The sequence below is a fragment of the Triticum aestivum genome, chromosome 7A, assembly GCF_018294505.1.
Source record: "Triticum aestivum cultivar Chinese Spring chromosome 7A, IWGSC CS RefSeq v2.1, whole genome shotgun sequence".
NCBI lineage: Eukaryota > Viridiplantae > Streptophyta > Magnoliopsida > Poales > Poaceae > Triticum > Triticum aestivum.
The window spans coordinates 505,821,014-505,831,291 of record NC_057812.1 but is presented as its reverse complement, the minus strand read 5'-3'; the positions used below and the strand labels follow the sequence as shown (position 1 = coordinate 505,831,291).

Genomic DNA, 10,278 nt, shown 5'->3' with positions numbered 1-10,278 from the left:
TGGGAGGAGCGCGGCCACGGGGCTGGGAGGAGCGCGGCCACGGTCACGACGAGGCGCAACGCGGCCATAGCCACGGACGGCACGGCCACGGCCACAACGAGGCGCAACGCGGCCACAGCCACGGGCGGCACGGCCACGACGAGGTGGAGCATGCCCACGGCCATGACGGGGCGAAGCGCGGCCACGGCCACGGCGGGGCGAGCTAGATACGAACGCGCGTGGTTAATTTTAGACGCCTGTTGGAGTTGCTACTATTGCTAATTGAGCAGTATATTTTTGAGCATCTGCTGGAGATACTCAGTCATCCGACGCTATAAAACACTATTTTAGCGCTATAAAAGAAATTTAGCGCGCGCGGCTATATAGGGCGCTTGTTGGAGATGCTCTTAATCAAACAACTCTCTTATCCTTTAATCAACAGAAATGACATTTCTTTTGTCTCGTTTTAAGAAAAACTCAACTAACCAATTTCGTATGAATTTTATTCATTCCATGCCGTCGATCGCAGGAAAAGAAAATGTGCACTAGGACGTCTTCAGAACACGTAGCAATACTGCTACTGTAACCGATAACCTTGTCAATCCACCAAAAGAACCTTTCACCAAGGCATCCATCCCAAATTCCCACGCCACGAATCACTCGGAGGCTCGGAGCAGCAAGTCAATCACGCCTTCGGTGGTTTGGTTTGGTTGGCTCGCAGGCGGTGGCCAGCAGCCACGCGTGCCGCTGGAAGAGGCAGCACCACTCCTATAGTGTTTTTCCTTTCTCTACCTATCGGTTTATAGCCACTAGTCCCGAGCAAGAGCTGCACGTGTCCGGGCGGAGCTTTCCAGCAAACCCTGCCGCGGTTGGCGTGTCGTCCTCGGCGGCCGCCACATCGCGCGTAACGCCAGGAATCCGCACTGCATCTCCGTGTGCGGCCAGGGCTGTGCCGACGGATTCCCTGCCCCGTTACTTTGCCGTCGACAGAGCTAAAATGGCTAGGCGCACATGGAGTTGCTACCGGCTAGTGGTCAACAACACTGAAGATTTTTTTTTCTGCGGAGTGAGCGTAAAAGCACTGTATTAAGATAATTCGAAACATTGCAGCTAAACCTTATAAAGAATAAACTTTTTTAAAAAATGACCCACAAATGATTGCGCCCTCCAACAGAGCAGGTGGTGTGTCGTTGCCTCCTTCGTTTCACTGATGACTGACGAAATCAGCTGAACCTTGTTTTTCTAAAGTCAGAAAGTCATCAAACAAATAACCAAGAGAAAAACCAATGTTGCCGCTGCATCGGAAGGATCGTCTTCTTTCTTCTGCGCGCCAGCTCATGTGAGCACGCGATGGATAGTAAAATCCGAAAACAAATATAAAACATTTCAAAAAATTGATTTTTTTGGTGATACTATTGGCAAAAGTTCTGAGTGCTTGCAAAATTTTATTGCGAAATGACATTCGTGAAAGTCATAAAAAACCCTCCAAAATCAGCACTCCAAAATGTTTCTGAAAAGAACACTTTTGAAGCATCAATTTTTTTTGCTACGACTTCCACAAATGTTATTTCGTGATGAATTTTTGTGTGCACTGAGAACTTTTGTCAATGTTTTCACCAAAAGAAAATCGGAATGTTTTGTTTGATTTTTTTGGATTTTACTGTTCACCCGAGCTCATTTGAGCTCGAGCTCAGAAACAGCACGTCCCTATATTTCATTTCTTTTGATGGCAAGTATTAGTTAGAAGGAATGGAGCAAAGGAAACATTTCTTTTATCATAAATTTCTTCAAAACAATTATACTATTTTGAGAGTACATCTTCACAAAGATCAATGCAAGCGTATACAAATGGTGTGATAACATTACAACCTTATTCATGTTTATGGTCTGACCTTGACTTGACCATGTTAATTTTTGTGTTTTTTGTTCCTATGAATCAAAGTAACTCTATTTTTTATATATATATTGTTGTTTTGTACAAGCATTTCTACTATTTTTTGATAGTTTTATATTACCGTAAGCTCACCATCATGCAAATCAAAGATGCTCTTACAAGGATCAGATTTTCAATGTGCTACCAATATACTCTCTTCTTCTCAAACGATATGCCATTTAACTATTTTCTTATGAAAATCCTTTGGATCATAGGATTGGGATTACTAAATTTTCATAGAGTCCATCACCATGTATCTATTCCATAGAAATCAACTTGAGTTCAAATCTTATTTTATTTTCTTTTAAAAATTAAAATTCATTTTTGCTCTACCCCTCTCCTCAACTCTCCGGAAATCCCATATTTATTTCAGAAAGACACATCTTGTAGAATTTCGTGTTTTGAAATTCTGTAGAATTCTACTCCCTCTGTAATTTTGTTAACGTAATTTTGTTTTTTTATTCCTAAGCTTTCTTGAATGTTATTTCTACATTTTTAAACTACTATGTACTCTTTCTGTAAAGAAATATAAGAGTGTTTATATTACTCTATTATTACTACCTAAAATTTGTGACGAAAAGCAACAATTTCCCGGGTGCACGTAGCACCTGCTCCACCACTGGAAAGGCGGCAGCATGCCGTCACGGCCCCTAAAGGCATCTTCAATGGTTGTAAGATAGTTGTTGAAAGATTTTGTCACATAAGATTTTTGATGATGTGTCATATAATAAATGAGGGAAGAGAGAAAGGTTGTATGTACATGAACCAACACCTTTTGCACAAGCTCCAATGTAGAATGAGAAATCACCTTATTCATTATTTCACATTCTATTGAGTAAACTACATACATTTCATTAAAGTTGTTGTATGTTAAGGTGTTGGTTGATGACATGACATTACATAACTGTTAGAGATGCCCTAACGGCCCGTGCCACTCGCTCCGTATTCTAGAGATCTCCATCCATCCACCGATGAGAAAAAGGCAGCCAAGGCGCACACTCCCACCACACACCGCGCGCTTTACGAGAGCAGAGGGGAACTCGTGCTTAGCTTTCCTGTAGCTTCGTTTGCTCCCATGGCCGATCCAGCCGAGGAGACCGTCGCCGCGCCCCCGCCGACCCCGGCAGCGCCCGCCGAGGGCGCCCCGCCGCTGTCGGCGGAGCCGCCGGCTAGCACCGACGCCTCGCCGGAGAAGGCGGCCCCGCCTGCGCCTGCGCCGGACACGACGGTCAGGTCTCGCGGGTTCAGGCTGCTCGGCGAGGACACCTCCGTGCACAAGGTGCTAGGTGGCGGCAAAAGTACGAGCCCTCCGTTCCTTTTCCTTTTACCTTTACTAGTATTTATTTTCCCTTTTATTAGTAGTACCTACTCCTTAATCTGTGGCAGTGAGTACTGGATTTGTTTGATTTTTCAAGTATTTGTTCGCACCACAGGCTGGCGGTTTCCATTTTGAGTGCGCATGGTGGTTCAGTTGGGAAGGGTTTAGGCGTTTAGCCAGATAGAACCTCCATTTCCAAAGAGAAAAATAACTAAGAAGTACCTGCGCGGTAGTTGCTTACTTCTGATTTCTTCGGTCCTTGATACGTGTTCTAATTAACATCGATTTAGATCTTCGAGTATCTGCGATTGTTTCGCTGTAGTAGTTGTCGTTGTCTAATTTGAGGTTGGGTGCTCAATTTGTGTACTGCGGACTGCAGATAGCGTGAGCAATATAAACGTTTGCTCAGTCCACATAGCTAATTATGAAATAACAAGATAAGAAGACTCCTTTTACCCCAAGAAAGCACCCACCTATAATTCTCTGATTTAGTGGATGGTTGTTTTTTGAGTCCTTCGGCCTGCAGATAATCAACGCAGTTACGTCACTAATATGAAATAAATGGGCATGCTGTCACTTGAGGTTTTACTTGTTGCCTTTTAGGCCGAATACAGTCTTGCTACCTTCTAGGCTGAATAAACTGTCCAATCCATGAGCTGTTGACCCAGACCACTTGTTTTCGCTTTATCTTTGTGGGATACTGCTCTGAAGCCTTGTAATTCATATGAATGATTCAAAGTATGTCGCTACTAGTAGGCGGCATATGATGAAATCGGTTAAATTGAAATGGAGAAATCTGAAATTCGTTTCCCCCCAAAATTAACTAACCTGCTTCCTTGGTAATTCAAAAGCCTAGAGAAGATATTCAAAAGCTTTGTACAGCTTTCTTGTTGACCCAGTAGATCTTATGTTAAGTGTGAAATAGGAAGACGAGCCTACCTGTTGGAATCAGCATCCTTTTATCCAGTTTAGTATGGATGTATGATGCCCTGGAAGAATTGTAATGATTCTTGTTGGTGACTTTTTGCAAGTGGCAACATCAACTATACTGTAACCAGGAATCCGCACTTGAATTTGGTGCTCGTGAATCTACTTTATTAAAATCCACATGGACTTGTCAACCATCTTTCAGAAAAGAAAAGAAAAACATGGAACTTGTGAAACATCTTTTGAAAAAGAAAAGATATGGACTTGTGAACCTATGTAGTCCACTTTGCTGAAGTTGAAGTATCTATTATTACCTTCTAGAACATTTTTGCCAAACAAAATACAGTTTGCAACTTGATCTAAGCGATATTACGTGATATGTTGCATACAGAGCGATCCTTAAAGTATACCTTTGATACTAGCAGAAGTATAGCTGATCCTTGGGGAGGCATCCTCTTATCTCCGATGATGCTACTTTCTTTGTTGTTGAAGGGGGAATAGGTTCATTTTTTCTGGAAGTTCAGGAAAGGTGGATTAGGAACCAGAGTGTTAGTTTCAACCCCTCAGGATTGGAGGAGAGATAGACCAGATAATACACGAAGGCACAATTTTATTCTAACAGAAGTGTAGCCCATACAGGATTCCAGCACCGGCTGTGGTTGGTCTGTTCCTTTTTTGGGCTTGGTGGTCCCGTGACCAGTTTACCACAACCGCTTCCTTCTAAGGGCCTGCTTGGTTTGCGACTAAATTTGCTATAGTTTGCCACACTAGTTTTGCTACACTTGCCTTACCTAGGTGTTCAAATTCTTAGCCACACTTTTGCTTGCCTTAGGGAATCTTGCCACACTTTGTGTACTAGTACGCGGGCACGTGCATAGCACGTACAAAGTTCAATTCGTGAAAACAGATCTCCCACGCTGATTTTTTTTCTGCAAAAAAGAAGTCCTTGAAAAGTCTAACAAATCAACAATTCTGTTCTGTTTGTATGTAAAGTTATCATGACAGCTATCCTAATTTCACTAATCAAAATGTCCTAGTCACATTTTTTCTTCCAAGAAAAATATTTTCATGGTTGCAAAACTTGGTAACATAAATTTTTGTCCATCTCATGTATTTGTACAGTGTGATAGATGACTTAACCATTGTGCTATCATATACATGTCGTATTCCCTAAAGAAATGCTATTTCATGGATGGACTGGATGCAAAGCTACCAGTACTTTGATACGCTCTAGGAGAAGGATGGAGATGGGAGTACAGGACCGAAAGTCTGGCGTGACTGCGGTTTGCTGCGCTGCAGGTCCATCAGTCCATGGCCGGACAGCGTCCTTCTATCTACGTGGCCCAACCTTGCAGTGCACAAACGCGACGTCCTGCAATAAACAATTCGGGTGGGCCTAGATTTCTCTAGAATGAACAACCAGCTGCATGGTGGATACTGTAGACGCGAATCCGTGCATTCTGAACCATAGGATTGACCCTATCGATGGCTGAAATTACTTCTTAGGCCCATCTTTCAAATTTTCAAAATTGGTACACTATATAGTAGTATAGATTTGACATGTGGGGTTCATTTCTCATAAAAAGAGATCTTGCCTTACATATGGCTAGAACCAAACACTCACCTAACTTGGTCAAACTTGCCTAATTTGAATTGTGGCAATGTGTGGCTAGGAACCGAACGGCCCCTAAATCAACTAGTGGCATCTGCACCTAGACATTTCTAATTGCTTCAAGTAGTATGTACCAGTACTTTCAAATTTTAAAATAAGAACTCTTCTTAATTCTTTTGCGCATGTACAGATGGTTTCCAGTGAGAAACCCGAACTACAGGGGCCTAAGCCAGTCTCCTAAACTAGTTGATATCATTTGGATTTTGTCACCGTCTGATGTTTTGGCATGCCACCTTGTTCAAAAGGGAAGTAGAAAATGGGGATATAGTATAGAGTGGTAAACAGAAGGATGGAAAGGCGTCATTGTCAAGCAGTGCTTGTAGCAAAACTGCAAAAGAGGGGAAAATATCTTCAAAGGCGGTAGAATTCAAATGTGATCCATGATATTTTACATGAAGGCCCTACTACAAGATCTCCAATTGTTGATTGTGAGTCCGAATAGTCGGAATTTGCATTCTCCAAGTTGTCAGTAGGGGCATCCGCAGGGTGGATCGTATGGGTTTCAACTCTAGCCTACCCCAACTTGTTTGGGGCTGAAAGGCTTTGTTGTCGTTCATTGGAAAACATACTACTATGTATATTTAAATGTGAATTTGACACTTATGAAAGAGTGGTGACCCTACAGCCTACACTAGTCATAGATTCATGACTCTAAAATATCAAAACTACACATCAAATCGTGGAGATATTCAGAATACCGGACGTAAAATTTGCAGGCCTACAGAATTTTTAGTTCTTTTCTTATTACCCTGCCTTCTGGCAATCACAAATTGATATATTGGGCGATCCATAAATACTTCTAAAATTATCCTCTTATATGTCTTCAGAGGTTTTGTTGTTGTTCTTAAGAATAATGTTGTGATCTTTGCATGTGAGAATGGTGAAGTATTTTTCTTCTACTATAGCAACAATAGCTCTCTTGGTTGTTTAAAAAAAAGTAGCCCCCTTGATGACTAAGACATGACATTCATGGCAAAATTATGAAGTCGGAGCTGCACTATTACAATTCTGATTGCTCTGTTTGTTGGTTTGTTTTGGTGAACTCCTGTGCAGCTGCTGATGTGCTGTTATGGAAGGACAAGAAAACAACTGCTGTAGTGATCGGTGGAACAACTGTCATATGGGTTCTATTTGAAGTGCTTGATTACCACCTCTTAACTCTGCTATCCCATGTGATGATTGGTGTGCTGGCCATCTTGTTTGTGTGGTCCAAAGCTATGACCTTCATCAAGAAGTAAGTGATATATATTGTGATCTTCTACATGTTCTGGTTGGTACCGCTTCCGTATTTCATCAAGTGTTACTTCTCCAGGAGTCCGCCGGATATTCCTGTGGTCGAGATACCTGAAGACCTCGCTGTGAATGTATCGCGGGCATTACGCAGCGATGTCAACAGATCACTTCACTTGTTGCGGGAGATTGCAATGGGACATGATCTGAAGAAATTCCTTGGTGTACGTTTTCTGCCATCAAAACTATACATCATAGTTTTGAACTGTTCAGCTTTTTTGCTTGATGGTATCTAATACTAGTAACTCCTGCATTTTCCAGGTGATTGCTGGTCTCTGGGTTCTTTCAGAAGTGGGAAGCTGCTGTGATTTCCTCACCTTGATATACATTGGTAATGCATTTTGTACTTGTTCTACAGCATTGTCGATCGAGACCCTGCATGTTATAAGCTATTGAGCTGATATAGCTGAGATCTCTTAACAGCTGTCCTGATGATCCACACGGTGCCGATCCTGTACGACAAGTACCAGGACAAGGTGGACCACTTCGCCGGAAAGGCTCACACCGAGGCGTGCAAGCACTACGAGGTGCTGGACCAGAAGGTTCTGAGCAAGATACCCCGAGGGCCGGCGAAAACCAAGAAGACCTAGAATGCTGGGTGTCTCGCGTGCATGCTGGGTCGTTCGTGGTTGCGTGATCCATATGCGTAATGCGGCGAGACGTCAGTCGTCTTACGGCCTTGCCTTCTGCTCAGCATTGTATTAGCTATTTGTATATGCAACTCTGAAAACTTCGAACCGCTACCTTTCTACTACCGCAGTCGCTTGTAGATACCTGTCCTGCCACCTGTGTGTATGCGCGGCAGATGTGTTCCGTGTGGATGTTCTTAGTGGAAGCCCTGCCGAATGGATGTTCTTTAAAGAAAATAACCTGCTGAATGCTGCCAGTTTCAGTGCCATTTGTTCACTACCTGTAATGCCCAGGCGGATCCCGATCTAGAATTGGGGATGAGGGAGGAGAGAACAGGGGATGAGGGAGGAGAGAACAGGGGATGAGAGGCTTGGAGAAGGGGAAAGGAAGACTCGATCAACACTCGCTGCCTCTTTTGTCTTGTGAGCCGTACATATGTAGTTGCCCCACTGGGTCATCCTTACAAGGCCGCAGCCCAATCACAAACCCACACACACACTCGACCCGAGCCCAACAGTGGGTTGCAGGTTCAGATAACTGAACTGTACTTGATTAGTCTGCTGCAGGTGCATTAGCAGCATCTGCAGGCGTGATGTTGCTTCCCTCTTATGATGCAGACTCTTCCCAAATGCAAGCGGATGGGTACCGATGACGAAGGACGTCAGTCTTCCCAGGTTGTAGCCGATGGTGGCATGTTCGCCCATTGAACTTGCAGTTGCATCATCGGGGCATCATCTTTCTTCATCATGCGCTGTTGTAGAATTGCCACTGGTTCGGTTTGCTCTCCGGTGAGGTCAGGTACTCGTGGCAGTTCAGAGAACACCGGAGTATAGTCAGGAGTAAACGGCTTCAATTGAGAGACGTGAATACCGGGTGGATGCTGCTGTTTGGGGGAAGTTGCAGTCGATACGCCAGCGTGCTAATGCGTTCTGTCACCAGGAAGGGACCGAAGAATTTGTAGGCGAGCTTCTTGCAGGGGCGATTGGCGACAGAGGACCGTGCATATGGCTGCAACTTGAGAAGGACTTATTCGCCAACGTCGAATGCTCGTTCCGCTCGGTGTCGATCCACTTGTTTCTTGAAGCGAGCTTGGGCACGCGCCAGCTGTGCACGCAGCAGGTCTGTGTGCGCAGTCCAGTCCAGGTCGCCGGACGCCGCGTCACCGGGAAGCGCGGTGCTCAGGTGTGGTAAACCCCCCAGGTTGGGCTCTCTGTCGTACAACGCCTTGAAGGGAGAGCAATTCAGGGAGGCGTGATGTGCCAAATTGTACCAGAACTCCGCCGTCGATAGCCACTTGCGCTAGTGCCGCGGCGTGTCGTGGACTGCACACCGCAGGTACATCTCCAGGCACTGATTGACGTGCTCGGTTTGGCCGTCCGTCTGGGGATGGTACGTGGTGGAGTAGAGTAGTTTGGTTGCAGCGGCGGCGAGCAATTCGCGCCACATTGCGCTCGTGAAGATCTTGTCGCGGTCGGAGACGATCGAATGTGGGACGCCATGGAGCTTGATGATGTGCTCCCAGAAGGCGCGAGCGACCTGAACGGCGGTGAAGGGATGACGAAGCGGCACGAAGTGAGCGTACTTGGTCAGCTGATCGACGACGACCATGATTGCGTCGGAGCCTTCAGACTTCGTTAGCCCTTCCAGGAAATCCATGGTCAACTCCTGCCATGGTTCCGTGGGAATTGGAATGTGTTGGAGCCCAGCAGGGTGCGTGTGCTCGTGCTTGGCGTGTTGGCAGACGGCGCACTGCCGGACGAAATCTTCCACGGTACGCTTCAGCCCGGGCCAGGCGAACAGCTTGCGGACGCGGTGGTAGGTGGCCGTGGCGCCGGAGTGACCACCCACTGCACTGTGATGGAGCGCGGCGATGAGTTTGGTCTGCGACGCAGAGTTTGCGCCAATCTAGAGCCGGCCACGCTGCCTGATGACGCCGTTCTGCAATGTGCGTCCTTGGTCGTCGGTGGTGGTGACCGCGAGCTTGGCCAGCAGCTCTTGTGCGTCAGGATCAGTTTCGTAGGAGTTGGCCACCTCCTGGAGCCATTGAGGCTAGCACAGAGAGAGAGCGTCGAGCGCGAGAAGATGGCCGGCGCGGGACAACGCGTCCGCTGCTCCATTGTCGACGCCTTTCTTCTAGCGGAAGGAGAACTGTAGACCCACCAGCTTGGACATGACTTTCCGTTGGAGGTCCGTAGCCAGTTGCTGATCAGTAAGCGCACACAGGCTCTTGTGGTTAGTGACGATCTCGAACGGAGCGCGATGCAAGTACGGCCGCCACTTGTTGATCGCCATCATCACCGCCAAGAACTCCTTCTCGTAGGTGGACAACTTCTGATTCTTGACGCCCAAGGCCTTGCTGAGGTATGCGACGGGGTGGCCGCTCTGTGTGAGCATCGCCCCCACGCTGGTGTCGCACGCATCGGTATCGATCGCGAATGGCTTGGCGAAGTCGGGGAGTGCCAGCACGGGCGTGCTCACCATGGCTTGCTTCAGCAGCTCGAACGCTTGTTGCGCCTTGTCGTTCCAGGC

At 46.2% G+C, this 10,278-nt stretch overlaps 1 protein-coding gene across 1 annotated transcript; it reads left to right on the top strand.

The window, feature by feature from the left end:
* Nucleotides 1–2,866: 2,866 nt before the first annotated feature.
* LOC123147857 (reticulon-like protein B2) lies at nucleotides 2,867–8,011 on the top strand. Its single transcript, XM_044567175.1, has 5 exons — nucleotides 2,867–3,210; nucleotides 6,883–7,063; nucleotides 7,142–7,283; nucleotides 7,381–7,450; nucleotides 7,543–8,011. The coding sequence occupies exons 1-5, from the start codon at nucleotides 2,988–2,990 to the stop codon at nucleotides 7,707–7,709; spliced, it is 783 nt and encodes a 260-aa protein (XP_044423110.1). The 5' UTR covers nucleotides 2,867–2,987; the 3' UTR covers nucleotides 7,710–8,011.
* The last annotated feature ends 2,267 nt before the right edge of the window (nucleotides 8,012–10,278 follow it).

Coding starts and splice junctions, on each gene's coding strand:
- LOC123147857 (XM_044567175.1), top strand. CDS start 2,988: ATGGCCGATCCAGCCGAGGAGACCGTCGCCGCGCCCCCGCCGACCCCG. Junction 7,064..7,141: donor GCTATGACCTTCATCAAGAA/GTAAGTGATATA, acceptor TTACTTCTCCAG/GAGTCCGCCGGATATTCCTG. Junction 7,284..7,380: donor ATCTGAAGAAATTCCTTGGT/GTACGTTTTCTG, acceptor TGCATTTTCCAG/GTGATTGCTGGTCTCTGGGT.